Source organism: Vidua macroura, chromosome 4 (genome assembly GCF_024509145.1).
Source record: "Vidua macroura isolate BioBank_ID:100142 chromosome 4, ASM2450914v1, whole genome shotgun sequence".
In the NCBI taxonomy this organism is placed as follows: Eukaryota; Metazoa; Chordata; class Aves; order Passeriformes; family Viduidae; genus Vidua; species Vidua macroura.
Window position 1 is genome coordinate 6,316,191 of NC_071574.1, and position 18,669 is coordinate 6,334,859.

General features: G+C 39.5%; 1 protein-coding gene across 15 annotated transcripts in view; it reads left to right on the top strand.

The window, feature by feature from the left end:
* MAPK10 (mitogen-activated protein kinase 10) overlaps positions 1-18,669 on the top strand; it is a 137,741-nt gene that overhangs the window by 80,118 nt on the left and 38,954 nt on the right. For 13 of the 15 annotated variants that reach the window (XM_053976079.1, XM_053976077.1, XM_053976072.1 and 10 more), the window contains 5 exons: positions 11,061-11,190; positions 13,031-13,089; positions 14,050-14,188; positions 15,151-15,316; positions 18,497-18,568. In XM_053976079.1, the coding sequence (XP_053832054.1) occupies positions 11,061-11,190; positions 13,031-13,089; positions 14,050-14,188; positions 15,151-15,316; positions 18,497-18,568 (566 nt within the window). The remainder of the gene's footprint in view (positions 1-11,060; positions 11,191-13,030; positions 13,090-14,049; positions 14,189-15,150; positions 15,317-18,496; positions 18,569-18,669) is intronic. The other 2 variants (XR_008436839.1, XM_053976086.1) reach the window with 1 other exon arrangement.

An 18,669-nucleotide genomic window follows, 5' to 3' on the forward strand; every position in this document is an offset into this window, starting at 1 on the left:
TTCAAGTTCTTGAGACACAAATATTTTTCTCCATCATGGTCCTGCTATCCCAGCAATACTGTTTTAATTTCTTTGTGTCACTGAATTGAAATATTGTATTGCCTGATAGAGATCAACATTTGTGCATGTATAAACTGGTATAGTTCCATTGAAGTTCAGAGGTATTCTCTTTGTGGGAACAATCACTAATTTTCCTCAGATAAGGAGAACAAAGAATACATGTCATTCAGAAGCAAAATGGGGTGAACAATTTATTTAGATATGCCTAGAATTTCAGTAGTCCTGAAGAGAGTGGCAGCATTAATTTTGTCAGCCCCAGAGTCCCATATGAAGCAGAACTGAGCTTGTGTCATGCTTATGTCATGAGTTTGGTTACTTTCATTCCAGTTACACAGTTCCATCTTGCAGGCTTAACATTCTGTTGGCTGACACTGCAGATTGATCCCGTTCTGTTGTAGATTTTTCAAATTGTGTCCATTAGTTCAGCCAGTGTTCTCTTCCTTGCACTGTTGTGTGCTTTGCTGATGTGCTTTGACATCCTGCTCCCGAGGAGGTTTTTGAAAACAACTTTTAGAGAGATTTACAAGTGTGTTCTGTGAGAGGAAGGTAGGAAATAGCTGTCACTTTGTACTGGGAACTGTTGCTGAACTGATAGTGAAATAAGCATGCCAGTATGAACAAATTCTGCCATGTTTCCCAATGCTAATATCATCCTATGCAATGGGAACACGTGTTGATTTTTTTTTTTTTTTTTTTTTTTTTTTTTTTTTTTTTTTTTTACATTTTGGGAAGTTCTTGCTGCAATACCACATGTTAAACTCACAGCAAGCTTCAAACCTCACTCATTCACTTGTACATTGCAGGATTTTTCCCCAGTTTGCAGTTACACTGTGGTATTCTTTGGGTTTTCCAGCATGTCATTGCTCTGAAACACCAAAAACTATGTGTATTTGTGTATTTGGTTTCCCACTGATCTGGTGTACATGTGAAACAGCACATTCTGCTTTGTGGTTCTGATGCATCTATGCCTTGGTTCTTGAGAGAGAGACAGAAAATTTCCCAGTTGTATTTGGAATCTGGTTCACCAGCATGTGAATTTTAAGGTGCTGAGAGATTCCCAATGGGTACAGCATAGGCTTAGTATCTCTCTGTATTTGACCTCCAGAATATTGAGTGGAGGTGTTTACTTAAGTTGGTCAGATTTGTGTTTCTTAAGCTGATTTATTCGAGTTTTTATATTAACACATATCCAGAGACAGTTTGCTTGCACATGGAGCAAGAGGAAGAGGCCATGGAGGTCTTGGAGTGCTCTTGCAGCAAACAACTGAGCTTGGATATGGAAGGAACTGCTGTTAGTATCACAGAGAACTGTTGCCATGTGACAAACTATACATAATGTCTAAAAAATAGGACAGATATATTGTGATTGAGTGGCTGTTTGCTTTTTTTTGGGGTAATGTCCTTTTCCTATCAGAATGCAGAGATTCCTAGTAGGCAGGTAGTCACCATGTATTCATGTTTGTCTTCTTTTGTTTCATTTCCCTTTGCTTGTAGACAGAAATCTAAGATTTAAAATGTAATGGTAATCACGAATGGTATGTAATAAAATGTGCCACAGTAGTCTTTTCTAGCAAAGAAATCATGCCCTCTGTCTCTAAAATACACTGCCTATATTTCTATGTCCTTTTTTGACTCCTTTCTCCTTAAAGAACTCATATGGTTTCCATGGCTACAGCAGTTAAGCAGGCAAAATCTATTCCATATTTATACTCTGCAAGTTTATGGGGGGAACAGGTAAATAAGTTGGTGAGGGAACCATCTCTGTGCAATCTGCTTTTGTGAACCCTGGCAGCAATGCTCCCTTTACCTGGTCACAAATTCAGTACTGTAAAGGCAGGGTCAGGCTCATTTGAGAGCACTGGCAGCCAGGGTTTTCAGCTGGGTTAGTACAACTCTTAGGCATAGAGCAGGTTTGTTCATAGCTGTGGCTGGACCTGTGGTCCCCTTGGAGCCATTAAAAAATGTATCAGCTGTTTGTAAGTTCTGTGTCTGCAGGGAAGTAACTGATGATTGTGAAACATAAGCTCTTTCTGTGTTGGTTGGTTAGAGCCAGTGACAGCCTAAAAAAAATTAAAAAGAAGTTGTGGAAGATAAAAAGACAGTATGAAACAAGATATTCTGTGTGAAGCCTGGGTGGAATTTGTGAACAATGCAAGGCATGTCTGGCATGACACGAGTGGGAAAACTCAGCAGAATGGGCAGGAGTTTGCAATAGAGACAGATAGAAAGGGAAGCAGAAAGTAAGAAGACTCAAATACAGGAGTCCCTTTGCAAGTCAAAAATAGGACATTGAGGGGTTTGTTTGTTTGTTTGGTGTTATTTGTATGGAATTTTTGGGGGGGTTGTTTGTTTGTTTGTTTGTTTTTTTCTTTTCTGGCTTCAAATACAGTGTTTTAAAATCCTGTCTACACATCTAAGTCTTGAAATTTCTGGTGTAACATGGCAACTCAAAAACTTAATTCTGGGGTGAGGGTTCAGAGTGACGCAGAATCCCCAGGCAGGTGCAAAGGAGACCTTTATTGCTTTATTGCAAAAACCATGCCTTTTTAAGCAGTCAGGCCTTTCTCAGTTACATAGCTTTAAATCTTAACAAACATAACTCAGCCAACCACCATACACCATGATGAGGACATGCTAGGGTTACATAACTTGTTTTTCTATCCCTAATTCGGCTGAGTCTCTTTCCCATAGTCCTTTTCTACTTATCCAAAGTAGCAGGCCTGAGCCATGATTTTACATGGCCTTCTCTTTGTAAGGTTTTACCTCTATGCAACACCTAATATTTTTTTGGTTTGTTTCCATTGGAAAAAGACACTTTGGCTTGTTATGCAGCAGGTAAAATATGCTGGTTTTGTCTGCTTAGAACAGCCTTGTAGAGATTGCAGGGTTAGTTTGGGGGAAACTAGAATTTGAGTAGCCTTTTAGGGTTAAACTTCTTACCTTTTTTCTCCTATGATTATCATGTTGTAGGTGAAGGATTCGTAGCAGTGCACTTTTATTCCAGTCTTGAATTTTGGTTTTTAATCATTTGAGAAAGGCAGCAAGAAAAATGAAATAGCACTTCTTATTCACCCAAGTGACAGCTTTTGTTCTATTTGTCAGGCAAGCAAGCAAGTCTTTTAAATAATGGTTGTGAGGGAATAATAGTAAGATAGTAGCGGGTTTCTATTCCAGTTTGTAGGTCCAAAAAATAGCAGGTTTATCACGTGACTGACAGTTTGAATGTGGTAGGTACTCAGCTTCTGCCGGGTGCACAGACTCTGACTCAGTGCCACTATTTCCCATGTCTTTTAAATTGTTGTTAAACAAGGAAACTGGACTTTTAAATTTGAAAACTGTCCAAAGTTTGCATTTACCTGCTGAGCTCAGAGCAGTAAATATCAGATATCTTTGCCAAATTCAGTGTCTTATACCCATTTTCCAGATGTGGGGCAAACATCTACTTAATATGGTTTACCTGCAAATCATGCTTAAGCTTCTTTTGCCCATGCGTTTCCTGCCACTGAATATTGATAGTCACCCCCAGCTCTGTTCCATTTTTCAGTTTTTTACTTTGCTCTGGCTTTGGTAAATCCTTGAGCATGCCAAGAGTGAGTAGTGTAGGATACTCTGGAAACCATGAGGTTGTCATCTCTTACATGCTTCACATGTATAAGAAAGCGTGTTGGTCTAGAGCCCTTTTTAAAGCAGGATGGAAATGGCTCCTTTTGCTGCCCAGGTTCAATTTCCTAGGCTGGCAGCTAACAAAAGCTCCTGGCAGCTAGCAGACTGTGTAGTGAGTTAGTGACAAGAGGCATTCAAGACCAGAAAGTACTGATTTTACAGCTCTGTTCAGAAAAGTATTAAACAGCCGAGCGGCTTTCTGAGCCAAGTACACAGAATTAGCAGAGCACATGCAGATGAGAAGTATGTAAACATGCTCCATACTCAGCATCCTCATGAATATTTTAATCTCCTGCCAAACTGAGCCAGAGCCCATTGAGTGGTGTGCCAGGCAACGTGTGAACTTTATAGCTGTTTCCACATTGCCTTTCCCACTGTATCCCTGTATCCCCACTGTCTTTGTGAGAGAAAATGACTACGGGAAGAGTTTATCTTGCCTCAATATGTACAACTGATAACTGGTGGGTTGCAAAATGATTCTTGTTAGGGCATCACCAGTTCACATAATTAGAAAGATAACTAACTTTTATTGTAAATATGTTAATTAAAAATAAGTGTTCCATCCTTTTTTATCCCTGCAGCTTCTTTTACATTGCCTTATATATGATACAAGGCTCAAACACCTTTCTTCAGACCCTCCCTTCTGAAATTTTGGCAGATAAGAGCTCTCTCAGCATGACTAAATTGCAAGATAGATGTCATAGAGAACTTTTCAGATCTAGCTGTCCTTAGAATTATGAATGAATTCTGCTTCCAGTTTTATCTTTGCTGCAATGGACTGCTTGGCTTTGACATTTTAGGCAATGACTGTAGTAGTGGAAAAAGAATGAGCAACACGGATTCAAAATTGGACTGTTATGGATATGGAAATGACACTGTTTAATCCTTTATGGGTGGCAATAAAGGGACTGGATGAATTGTGGGCTTGGACTTTGTGTTCGGATGTAAGTATGTGGGCTCTTGAGCCAGGTAGTTGACAACCATACCAGAGAGAACACTGAGGTACTCAACTTTTTCCCTCACTCTTCAGGGGCAACCTCTCTTCCCACACCTCTGCAGTGGAGGGACAGCAGGATAGGGACTGGGGGAGCAAAGTCCCTCCCACTGTAAATAAAGATCAGGTTTATCACCGCTGAGGAACCTGGATGTCCATGAGTCAAGCCAGAGTGCTGAGGGAATTGGCTGATGCAGTTGCCAAGACACCCTTTGTGATATTTGAAAAGCCATGGCACTCAGGTGAAGTCCCAGGTGACAGGAAAAAGGGGAACTTTGTACCCACCTTCAAAGAGGGCAGAAAGCAGGACCCTGGGAACTACTGACCTGTCAGCCTCAGCCATGTGCCTGGGAAGCTCAGGGAACAGATCCCCCTGGAAGCTGTGCTAAGGCACATGGAAGACATGGAGGTGATTCAGGACAGCCAGCAGGACTTCACCGAGGGTAAGTCCTTCCTGACCAACTCTATAGCTTTCTGTGATGGAGTGACTCCATCAGTGGGCAAGGGAAGTGTTCCACATTTAATTTATGTGGACTTCTGTGAAGCCTTTGACATAGTCCCCTGTAGCACCCCTCTCTCTAAAATGGCAAGAGATGGATTGAGGGGAGGACACGTGCATCCAGAGGGTCGTGATCAACAGGTCAGAATCCTGATGGACATCAGTGAGAAGTGGTGCCCCTCAGAGGTCCATACTGGGACCAGGGTTGTTTAATATCTTCATTAATCACAAAGAGATCAAGTGCATCTCAGCAAATTTGCAGGCTTATGACCTTTAACAAGACCAAGTACAAGATGCTGCACCTGGGCTGGGGCAGCCCTGGGGTCAGCATGGGCTGGGGATGAACAGATCCAGAGCAGCCCTGCCCAGAAGGACTTGGAGGTGCTGGTGGATGAGAGGCCAGACATGACCCAGCCAGGGCACTGTCAGCCCAGAAAGCCAAACACATCCTGGGCTGCATCCACAGCAGCGTGGGCAGCAGGGGAGGGAGGGGATGAGTGAGACCAGCTGTCTTTCCTGATAAAACACTGAAATGTAAAAATAGAGCCACACATTTGAACTTTTTTTCTTAAAATTCTCCAGTTTTTGTGGCACATCTTTGAAGTTTAAGCACTACAGAATTCACCATTAATCTTGACAGCAATGCTGAATTTTCATTCAAGGACTGGGATGATAATCCCAAACAATTCAGGCGCTTCAGTCCTCTCTCATGTTACTTCATTCCAACACAGGGTAATAGATCACATGTTTCTGTGCAATGCAGGAAGGAACGTTTTGAGCCCAATCAATAATCTCTGCAGTGATGAGGAACCTCATGGAAAACCTCAGCAACTAATTTATTTATTCTGTGAAACTGGAATCTGGTGATAGTAAAAAAATGATGACTTGTGTAGCCGCTGGGTAGGCAGCTTGGTTATATTTTCTAATCTAGCTGTTTCCACTGGCTTGCAAGAAGCTGTGAGCTGATGGAAACACAAAAAAACAGGCTGGAACCATAACTGGCAACAAGAAAAGTGCAGCAGTCGTCCATTATGAAGCTGTATTGGTGTTCTTTAGCATCAGCTCTGAATATTGTTTCAATTTCTCTGAATTTTCAGAGGGAATAGAGCTGATCCAGAGAGTAGAGTAACCATTCCTGACAAGAGGTCTGCAACTCTTCAGTACAGTCATACTGGATTTTTTTTTTTGGATTTTTAGCACAAAGGATTGCTTCCAAACCTAATAAGGACATTTAAAGGTTTTTTGTTATAGCAGTCTTTGACTCATACTGCTTGGGGAAAACTTTCTGCACCCTGGTGCATGTATGGAATTATTTTCTTTTTCCACTAGTTTAATGGAAAACATTCACCATATTTAAATATACTTTCTGGAGAGTTTTCACTCTAATAACTTTTTTCTGTTTGAAAGTAATTATTGAAGAGCAGAATATGCACTGTTTGTATGAATGTCTGCCTTTAGAGACTTGGAAGTTATATGTCAAGAGGAGAAAAAACAAGTTAAGAATGAGAAAGTCTAATTTCATTCTAAAATTTAGACTAATACGTGAGGGCAATGTAAGGAGCAAACAAACCAAACACACCAAAAAACCCCTACCAGAGTACACTTAGAAAAGTTTGCTTAAAGCAAAATAACATTTTCACTCTTTTTTTGTTGAAGTATTTGGCTGAAAGGGGCCTGCAAATAGAAAGAAGGTAAAGCACTTGAAGCATTTTATGGTTAAGCTTCATAAACCACATCTACAGAAATTTTGCTTGACACAGGAAAAAGATTTGGTTCTTGTCATTTCCGTAAATGACTTCTTCAGAAACTGCAGTAGTGATTGTTATCTGAAACCAAGGGCTTTGAAATTGCCACAGAGAAATTGCTGTGGAAAGGATTCATATATGCATCCACTATGCTTTTCTTTTTTTATCTATCTGTGCATATACATTTAAATGCATATCTGAGCATTTCTATAGAAGGTGTTCCACTCCATATATTGGTGGTAATCAGTAGTTGAGGATGAGCCATCATTAGCATTCTTGTTAAATGTGATTTTCAGGTTGTCCTTTATTATCCTAAGGACCCATCTCTAAGAGTTGACTTTAAAAAATACACATTTTCTGTGGGTTTAACAGTCTGTTCTATAATGGAATTGATAAATGTTAAGTTTCCCTGTTGATGAAAAGATGGGAGGAATAATTTTAAGTATTTATTGTAAATGTCTATTGAAACAGAAACTTGGACATGAAACTAGAATGCTTTCCATTTCTTTTCAAAAGAGGTATAAAAATGAATGCCTGGTCCTCCAAGGGCATGACAACAGATCATTGCTCATTGATCATTATAGTCTGAGGTCACACAGAATATTATGGTAAATGATGGCTTGGGTTTGTGTAAATCTGACTAGGAAGAGTTTAATTTTTTTTTCCTTTCCAAAGTCAGCAAAAAGCCTTGTTAAATAGCTGTGATTACATATATCTCTTGGTAGTCATGAATTTATATTCACTAAATTTTTTTATCTCTGCTAAATAGGTTTGTTTCAAATTATTTACAGTTTTAAAAGGTATTTTTAGCACTAACATTTACCATGCCAGACTAACTGTAAAGAGGATTTATAGGGAAAGGGTTTATTTACTGCCTTTTCTGTCTGTACAGCTGCCAGGGACATGGTAGTAAATTTTGAGGATTTTTCTGAGCTCGTGTCACAGTAAAGCTATCATTTTATAACAAGACCAGGGGTAATTTAGAGTCTTTGCCATAAAATCAAGAAACTGTAGAAATTAAAAACTAAATTCACAGTTGAGCCAGAGGTGTTTTGATAGAGTTTCCAGAGAAGTTCTTTTAGATGCAAGTCTAGTCTCTTATTTGAGATTCAGAGTGTCTTTCATACTCATCCTTTTCACCACAGTTCACAGACACTCATTACTCTCTCTCTTATTCCTGATCCCTGGAGCCACATGTTTATACAGCCACTCTTCTGCCAGTGATTGAAGTTTGTCTTAAGAAGGCTTATCATCAATACTAACCTTGGTGTTCCAAGGTAAGGATTTGGTGTAGCAAGCAGCAGAGAGAGGACCTACATCTCATGTCAGTAGTTTCATTGTACTGAAGTGCAGAGTTGGCTGGCTGTAAATAAAAGCTTCTTTCTGATGAACACAGAAAAAAAAAAACACCATCAGGGCTGTGGATTTACCCAGTGCAATGGATTTATGTATTGGCTTCTTCAAGTAGCTGGGCACCTTCCATTTGATAGAAGACCATGATAGAATTGCAGTCAAGATCTTTGTGTCTCAAAGTAAATATCCCTCTACAAAGGATTACTTTAGCTCTTCCATGGTACACAAGTAAGAGGAATTCACCATAAAAGCCGAGTGTTTAAGAATCCTTCAGTTTTCTGGTTTTAGATCGATGTTTTTGTCTGTTGCTTTGAGAGAGAGAGAAAATTCAGAAAAGCAGACAGAGATCAGAAGCTGAGGAAAATGTTTGCTCAGACAAACTTTTGTTGTTTTCTAACTCCTAGTCAGTATTTTTATGATGTATCTAATGAGATTAAAATATGAAAAAAGATTATTAGAATTATTCACAGTACTCTTACACAGCTCAGATGAGCGTTACATAGGCTTTTCATCCTGAAAGAAGTTGGGTGATCAAGTAATATGGATTAGCTGAGATATTTGTCTGCTGAAGTATATTTGCAGTATATGTCCATGAACAATAGGGACAAAATATTTAACTGTTGGAAGATCCTGTTTATTTAAATCCTTGGGCTTTACATTTTATTTGTTCAATGTTTTCTTAATAGAACTAAAGGGTATTTTAGTTGTGGCTTTTATGATGCCCTGTTGTGGCTGAACTACATCAGAATGAGAGACACGACTCTGACAGCTGCTGTAGGAGGTTTGCTTTCTGCTACATACTGTTAGGCTGTAAATCACACGTCATGTTCCTCCTAACACAAGGTTTAGTTGGATGAAATTCTGTGGCTAGAGAGAAATCAAGTCAGGCTCGCTCTCTGACCACCTTGTCACCTAAGCTGCTGCCTGTGTGGTTTAACTGGTGAGTACAGGATCTTTGTTTATGCATGTGACCAGCAGGGTATTAGCTGGGTCATGGAAGTTACTTGCCTTATTAAGGAATAGGAGAATAAAGAATTGTTACCAACTGACAGAATGGATGATGTTGGAGTACACCTGGTCCAACCCACCTGTTCAAAGCAGAGTCAACTAGAGCAGATTGCTCAGGACCACTGGAAGAGTCATCTTCTTTACTCCTCCCTGCAGATACTTAAGAAAATTTGTAAGATCCACACTAAGCTTTCTCCAGGCTAAACAACTCCAGCTCATTCAGCTGTTCCCTGTATGACAGATCTTCCAGTCCCTAATAATCTTCATGGCTCATCAGTGGAAGCGCTCCAGTCTTTATCTTTCTCATACTGGTGAGCCTGGAGTACAACCCAGAACTCCAGATGTGGCCGTGGAAAGATCACTTCCCTAGACCCACTCTCAAGAGACTTCCTAAATAAATCCTAAAAGTAATCTTTGCAAAACTTCTCATCACCTTTAGGAAACAATTGTTCTTATTTATGGGATGCATTTGGTGTGTATTTATGCAGACGTAGTGAAAATTCAGTATTTCTGATTCTTCTCTTTTTGTGTGGTTTCCCAGACAAACATTACCAACAGTTTCTTACCTATTTTGAACAGCTGTACATTTTTGTTGGCTTTGTGACTAAGCTTCTGATGCTTGCATGCTTTCTGCTCAGCTTGGTTAGTTAGCCTCTGTCACTGAGTGTCTGCAGTAAGCAAGGGTTAATGAGAAAAGATTTTGCAGGGTTCCAAATATTCACTTCATGCTTATGAAAGCAATTTTTAGAAGAATGGGTGGTTTGGTTGATTTAGCTCCTGGGAAATACACTGCTGCTTTTCATGGACTAGCAGAAAACCCATGTCATGCCTTTCCTCTTTCTTGGTAAAAAGAAAAATCAGGAAGAGATTTTGGGAGAGTCCATTTGGGAATGCTTCTAGAACTTAGTGTGCTTTGTGGTATTTAGAAGTCAGAATTTATGTAGTCAGATTTGAACCACCAAAATAAGTGTTTCAAATACATAAGAAGTAACATTTATAAAAATAGCAGAAGGTTGTGAAAAACATATAAAAGTTTAAGGAGCATTTTAGGGTCCCAGCTTTAAAAGTTCACTTTGCAAACAATGTATTTCTTCATTTTCAAAAGTTGTAACTGTGCACATGTAACAAATTTTTTTGTTACCAGGAATCGGTAAAAAACCTTGTGAAATAGTTCTGTTTCTAGGTATGTTATTGGGATTGGATTATGTGATCTCAAAGAATGACTAAATAACTTGATCCCATTAGAAATATCATAAGGAAAACACACAATTTATTTTGGGTAAGTGGGCACTCGGTTGTTGAGCCACATTATGAAAGTGTTCTAAACTCCAACACAAAAAGCAAAACTCTTTTCTGCTGTAGCCATGCACGGAGAGTTGCTCTATGAAACAACTTTGTTCTCATCCAGTTTTTATTGTATTTTTATCTGAAGTTACTTGATTTTTTCCCCCCACCCTTTGAAAATAAGTGTTCATTTCCAACAGAATTGGAGTTCAGAAGTAGTGGTGTATGCTGTCTTCTGCTGATGTGGTGCTACATGTTTCCTATTGATCTCTTACTTTTTTTTTTTTTTTTTTTTAAGAAACCCTCTTCTTCTTTTGTCCCAGTATTTTTCTCAGTGGAAAAAAAAAACAAAAAAAAAAAAAAGGAAGTGGTAGACCTGAGGTTCAGGAATTTACCTGAGTAAGTGCTGGGCTCTCTCTAAGATGCATAACCCCTGTGTTTGTCATCACTGCAGTGCTGCATATGATGCCGTCCTTGACAGAAACGTGGCCATTAAGAAGCTCAGCCGACCATTTCAGAACCAAACTCACGCCAAGCGAGCTTACAGGGAGCTGGTCCTCATGAAGTGTGTGAATCATAAAAATGTAAGTGTTCAGCAGGAGAAATGGTATGTGCATTGCTGTGTTAGAAAGGAAGTTGTTTTGTTGGGTTCCTCTTTTAAATGGAAGAAATTAGAAGTAAATTATGTCAAGGGCTACACTCTGTCTGGTACTGCATGCCCACAGGAGAGACTGAGGTATTCCACATATTTTTTTTTAAGGCTGTGCCAAACTGGGATTTTTCTAGACTTTCCTGCTTCTTACACCATCTACTATATATCATTTAGTATCCATAATGAATGAAAATATTCCTATGCTGCACCAGGAGTGTTATTCCAGGGCTGAATGTTAATTTTAACCATTATCTGTTAGAACTATCTGCCTGACACTGTATCAACTGCTTTTTTGTAGTGAAATATGTAGGATTGCCACACTGCATTGTAAAGGGCTGTCCCAGGGATTTCATTTTCTTCCACCTCCTAGATTTCCTGCTGCCATATCTGTGTGCTTCTTCCTTTTCATTAGGAGAGAACTTTTCACTTTGCAGTGTCTACCTGTCCCTCAGATCTTGCAATGACTCTTTCTCCTTACGCAGAGCATAAATGAGCTTATAACAATGTGATGTAAGGGGAGATTTCGCATTTGTCCTCAATCACATGTTCACATGGAAAGAGAAAGGACTGACCCTAAAATGGCATATTGCAGGACTTGACACTACAGTGTCTCTGCCTCACTTCTGGGCAGTGATTTATCCTTACATTCCCACTGTGTTGATCAGGACTGTTCCTATCTTTTCCCTGTTGACTTGATGCCAGCCCAGTGCACGAGGATTTGAAAATGCAGGGATGAGCAAGAAGTGTTTTAATGGACTGGAAAGAGCAGAGGGGGCAGCAGGAGCGTCACTAATTTTAAATACATCATTTTAAACATGGTGTGTGACAGCTGCTAACAGCACCACATGGGTTGGGTCAGAGCTTTAATCTGCCGGTACAGAGAAGTGCAAAGGAAGGAGAGGATTGTAAAGGCACCTTTGCAGAGGTAAGATTCAGTCAGAATATGTGGAGTAAAGAGAAAGAATGTTGAACAATTTCTGTTAGAAAGCCTAAGGAGGTAATGGAGGTGGGAAGGGAGACATTCAGGTGTTGCCTTCGTGGCAGCAGTGCTGGTGTCATCTAACTCTGTTACCTGCACAGAGGGGAAACAGGGGAAATCCAGATCTGTGGGGTCACATTGTTTCCTCTATTCTTTTTCACACATTCTTACCAGTATCTTTCAGCAGCCTAGCCCGTTTAGAATAAAACAAACAAAAATGCTAACCAAACAAGAGAAAGAAGAAAAGGAGTCGAAGTGTGCAAGATGTCTTTGCTCAGGGTGTCTCTGTTTCAAAGTGCTTCTGCTGAAAAGTTGTACCTGCCACGATGGAATTTGTGTCAGCCAGCATGTGCATGTATGTGCCCTCAAAGGAATTGAGGTCATGTCAGAGAGAAGGAAGGACTACTGTTTAATAAGATGATCCTTGGTTATATGTACCTTCCAATTATCATCCCTCATAAATAAGAAAATTCGGGCTGTAGCACAAAGACTGCTATGCTAGATTGAGCTGAAGTTGGTCTTCGAACCTGCAGCTTCAACATTGAGAGGAGTGTCTCACCCTTAGCACTTTGTTTTGTCACTGGTTTCAGATGATTTCAAGTGCATCTATAAGAAATCTGAGAGATCTGTAGTATTTTATTTTGAATGCTGCTGATTTTTTACGGATTCATAAAGTGAGAAGTGTTAATATAAATAGAGCAGTGAAAAAACAGTTTATTCTTTAACATAGTTCAAAACATGTTCAACTGATTGCATATATCACTTTATTCTTCTGTCTTATTTTGCTTTTCAGATTATAAGTTTATTAAATGTCTTCACACCACAGAAATCTCTGGAGGAGTTCCAGGATGTGTAAGTAACAGGGGTAGTAATTAAGCTAAAGCTTTAGGGATGTGTGAGGTATTATGGTGTACCTTGATTGCAATAATTCAGCAAAATACCAAAGTTGTAGCCCCCTCTAAAAAAGATAGTGTGAGTCTAGTAGGTAGAAAAATATTCTGAATGCCTATATTGAGAGCTCTTTTGACAATTTAAGGTGAAAACCACCAGGTTCCATATTTGTTGTGTAAAGTTATTTGCATGGGGAACTAAGGGTAGGTGCAGAAGACAATCAGCATCTCTGTTGGAACCTTGCCCTGCTGGACAGCTATTACTGTGCCTAGTACAAGCCTGCTGTGAATGAAATTTTAAGTATTCTCTGCTTCATATTGTTGCTCTCCTTTTATCTTTTCTTTCCCATATTCTGTATACATTGCATGGAAATATACATTCCTGTTCTGTAGTCTGATACCGGCAGTAACAAATTAATTGTAATGAGAATTTTGTGAAGCCATGCAAGCTCAGGAGGATTTTTGGAGGCATTTTGCACGGGGATGAATATTTTACTCTCTCAGACACCTCTGTTTCTCTCAGATTCCTATGTGTACTGTGGCAGCCATCCTTGCAGTGGTCGAAGGCCGAGCAGTTGCATCATTTGGTGCTTGTGGGTCTTCTGGGTTTTGTGCATTTCTGTGTGGTGCTGCCTGATTGTCCATGTAGGGTATAGTCTCTGTCATGGGGAATGCACCAAGAAAGGGCAAATAACCCTCCAGTTTTCCTGGTATGCTGAAAGAGTGGTGTCTCAGCAGTGAGATACAAGCACCACCATGGTGCTGTGCTTAGTGGGCCCAGTCTCCAGCTGTGTTACTCCCAGTCATCAGAAAGAAAGTGAATTTTAGAGCAAGAAAAGGCATTGTTACTTATTTGAGATGATGCTGTGATTTGCCTTCAACACAAAAAAAAATAACCCTGTGGCTTTGCTTTTCCATTCAGCTACCTGGTAATGGAATTAATGGATGCCAACCTGTGCCAGGTCATTCAGATGGAGCTGGACCATGAGCGAATGTCTTACCTTCTGTACCAAATGCTCTGTGGAATCAAGCATCTTCACTCTGCAGGAATTATTCACAGGGTAAGGGGCCTTTGGCTTAAAACTTAGGGCAGCATATGAAATTATCATGAAGACTTTAAATGCCACTTGGCTCTCTTGTGTACTGTGGATCAAAGCCCTGTGTCCCAGTGCAATGAATAAAAGACATAAAAGCCACAGTCAGAGGTCAGGGGATATGGAATTGGCATTTGCCATCATTTACATGTGCTGAAGCAAATGAAAAGACTGCTGAGTCTATATGAAATGCATCCTCTCATTTTGCTTTTTCCACATCAGTGCTGTGCCTGGTCAGGATGTGGTACCTGACTGTGGATGTGTGATAGTTGATAGCAGGGGGGATTAGGTCATGTCACTGTGAGCAGGAGGGAATTCTCAATGGATTGAAAATACCCTGACTTAACTTCTTTATTGAAAAGCGCTTTCACTAATTTGGGATTTCCACATTAGAAAAAAAAAAAGTTTCCCTAAAGAAAAGAAAGGCTGATAAAGTAGGTCACAAAGTGGATGTTGTTCTACAAAGTTCTCCTTTCTTGGCATGTCATATGTTTAGCAGAAGGTTATAGATTTGGCTGCCAGATAGTCTTCCAGCAAAGGGTGAGTTGAATTATTATACATGAAGCATTAATGTATCTCTACATGTGCAGTTGGAACGTCTCTATGAGGTTCACAGCATTAAGAGAAAATAATCTAATCAAAACAGTACTTGGATACTAATCCTAGTAAATGCAATTAATTTAATGCCAGTAGGCTCCTGTTATTCAGGTTAAGCCCCACACTATGCTGAGGTAGAACAACTTCCAGAACACTTTGCTAGAGAAACAATAGCAAGGATTTGCTGTATATTTACAAGTATTTCTGATAGTAACTGGCTCAGAAGAGGGAAAGAGTATTTGAAGGGTGACCTAAAGTATCTGTCCACATCATAGCTGTGCCCAGCTTTTTAAAGGACAGCCACATGGGATTTTTTCCACTGTCTTTTGCAGGATTTAAAACCAAGTAACATTGTAGTAAAATCTGACTGCACGTTGAAGATTCTGGATTTTGGACTGGCCAGGACTGCAGGCACCAGCTTCATGATGACCCCGTATGTGGTGACACGTTACTACAGAGCACCGGAGGTCATCCTGGGAATGGGCTACAAGGAGAACGGTAGGGCTGCAGTGTCACTGCACCAGGGCCCCTCAAGGGCAAGCTCTGCTTCTCCCTTGTAAGGGAGACCCAAAGGAGGGGCAGGAAATGTAATGGGAAATGATGGGAAATGACACCTGGCGTTAGAGCAGTTCCTCACTGTCGTGAGCTGCAGCTACAGAATGTGTTTGGGATGCACTGCTGGTGAATTTATCAGTGTGGGATTGCAGAGTAACAGGAAACTTATTCTTAGTTATGTTTGAAGTTACAACTACAAACTAATTTTGACCAGAGCTTTCATCTTGGTCTTCTGTGGCCATGAAATAATGTGGGAACCACTGGAATTGCTGAACGAGTGACGTGTTCTAAATTTGAATCTGGATCTCTGAATTGTTTGAAGGAACAAGAAGAAGTACAAGGTGAAATAGAATATCCTAGACCTTCCAGAATTTCTCTAAATCCAGAGCTAGATCTGAATTTCAGGAATTAATTCCTTCTTCATGATAAATTTAACAAAGTCCCAGGTTTTACTGATAGGTTTTATTTTGTCAAGATCTAGGTATAAATTTTGCAGTTTGAGTTCATTTTTTTAAATGAAAAGTAGAATTGCAGAGAAGAGAAAAAAGCTGAAACTTAAAAAAAAATGAAACTAAACATATAATTTGTATGTAATCTCCCTAGAAGTAAATAGGATATTCCTCTGAATAGTCTGAGAGAGATCTTGGTCCTTGGAAATACTGTGAAAAGCAGGTGAGGGTGCTTGCTACAGAGAAACGGATAAGCAAAACCTCAAATTTTGCAGAAGATGAAGGGAAAACTTTTTAAGTTGTTCTCATTTTGTAACAAAACTAAGAATTGCATCTGAGTGCCAGGTAGACCAGGCAGGAAATGAGGGAATAGCTATGGCTCAGATTTTGCTGTCAGAGGTATAATTTGTCTGTTTGAGGAAACTTTTTGATGGCAAATACAGCAAATGTGACAAGACCAGCAATTTATTAAAAAGTGTCCTACTTGATTTATGTTAAGGAGGCTAGCTAACCTGCAGGAGAACTTTTACTAACAGCCAACTGCATCCTGTAAAGGGCAGTGAAACTGATTTAGGGAGCCAATTCCATGACTTCAGCACTACTGAAAACATAATCACACAGCCTCTTCTGAAATTAGCAGGTCCCTGTATGAATTATTTGTAATGTTTATGAGTTGAAAGTATAAATTTTAATATGAAAGTCTAAAAAGTAGATAAATTATTATTATTATTATTATTATTATTATTATTATTATTATTATTCAGAGTCTTAGCTTAGAGAATAATTTCTGAAAATAAAGGAATGATATTCCTTCAAGTATTTGGTTTGAAATTTTTGCTAAGTGCCATTAGAAATTTGAACTAGCACTCTTTAGATAGTTCTTTAGTCAATATCCAGAGTTCTTCTATTGTCAAATGAATTCTTTTGTTGATTTTCTTCCCCTCCAAACATTTAGTAGATGATTAGGATTATTGTTGTTATTGTCCATGAAAGGACAGAGAGAGCATTTGCTGTTCACATGATTAAAACTGCACCAAGAAAAAGTTAGACACACTTTTGTGATGAAGTACACAGCTGGGAAAGTTCTAATGTTTGCCACATCCAAGGGTCCTGATCAAATGCCCATTGAGGTTAACACAGAAACTTCCTTTGACTTCCCTGGGCAATGAGTTTGGCTTAAGATGAATGATCTTGTCCTGCTTGGACAAAGCCAAAACAAAGAGAGGAAGAAAACAAAATGTTTGAAAATGAAGCTCAGCTGTCAGAGGAGCTGCTCTGCTTGGAGGCTCTGACCCAGCTCCCAGGGAAGTCAACAGAAAGGGTTGTTCTCTGCTTTCCTGCTCTGGCCTATGCTGCCACATTACTGAAGAACCCCAACTTTTTCCCCTCTGACTATGTATACTGCCTGTATAAGGACTGTTCACTGCTTTCATTTTCTTTCTGCACTTGGTTGGCTAAAGATGCATAATTATCACCATTTTGCTGCACTTCTATGGAAGGTCCCAAAACTGTCACTAGGAAGAAAACTGCCACTGCCTCAGGCATGCTTTTGCTGTCCCATGCCCTTGATACCTGTACCCTCCTTTTCCCAATGGAACATTTCACCTTTATTTTGTTTCACCAAGAAATGAGTTGTTTGTTTGTTTCTTTGGTTTGTTTTGGATTGCTTCTGAAGGTTGAAAAGGGGAAGAAAAAGAGGAGAAAATTGGTTGTGTAGGTCAAACATGACTGGAAAATGAGGATTTCAGGCTCAGAAACAACATAGTCTTTTAAAGCATTTCAAAACAGTTTTTTCCTCTTCACATGGAAAACAGGTTTTGCTTGGTTTTTAATTTTTTTTTTCTGTGAATACTGTCGCTATCTATCCAGCATTTTTTCTTTAAAGAACTTAAAGGGCAAAAAATCCCCTATCCAAGTCAAGCGGATAAGGTAACTGTGCATATTTCATCTAAAAGCTGAAGGCAGGACTGGGAATAGGAAATGCTCTTAATCTTGTTGATATTTGTCCTTTGGAGCTTTTGTTATAGCATTTATTTTGAGTACCTGCACAGTACAAAAGAGAGTCCACTCAGGTCATAGGTGATAGGTACCTAGAGATAGGACACAGGGATAGATCCTGTAAGAGGAGTTTTAAATACCCTTTAAGGGTGGTATTTTTCCATATGGCCTTTACTTGTGTGAGCAGTTCCATTTGGAACCTCTTTTCAGTTGCTACAGAGTCTCAGTGCTGAAGAACAAAGCCTAGAAGCTCTGCAAGTAGGATTTATTCCAGATTATCATTATCTGGTTGTTTTGGTTTTTTCCAAAAAAAAAAAAAAAAAGAAAAAAAAGAAGAGTTTTTTTTTAGCCATATATCATAAATTCAGTGTATACCATGGGTCTGTGCAACTGTTACTTGATCTTTACTTGCTAGCTCTGGACCTTTACCCAAAATGTTAATTTTAAACTTTTTCCACTGTTGTTACTAACTGCTGTTGAGCTGATTTACACAGCTTTTATTTATTTAGTTACTTATTTTAGCTTTTGGTGAGACATGAAAAAGAAACGCAGCAAAGCCACAAAACAAACTGTACTGTGCTGACCAACCTTTTCCCCCTCCTTTAGGAATGAAATGTTGTAGTTAACTTTGCTTTTTTTTCCCTCCTTCTTCACTTCCCTGTCTCTGCTGTTCTAGTGGATATATGGTCTGTGGGATGCATTATGGGAGAAATGGTTCGCCACAAAATCCTCTTTCCAGGAAGGGACTGTATCCTTGTGCCATTTGCTGCAGCTTCACCTATTATTTGTTCCTCTCCTCCACCCCAACCCTTTTACCATAAAATGACTGTACCAGGACTGTAAAGATAG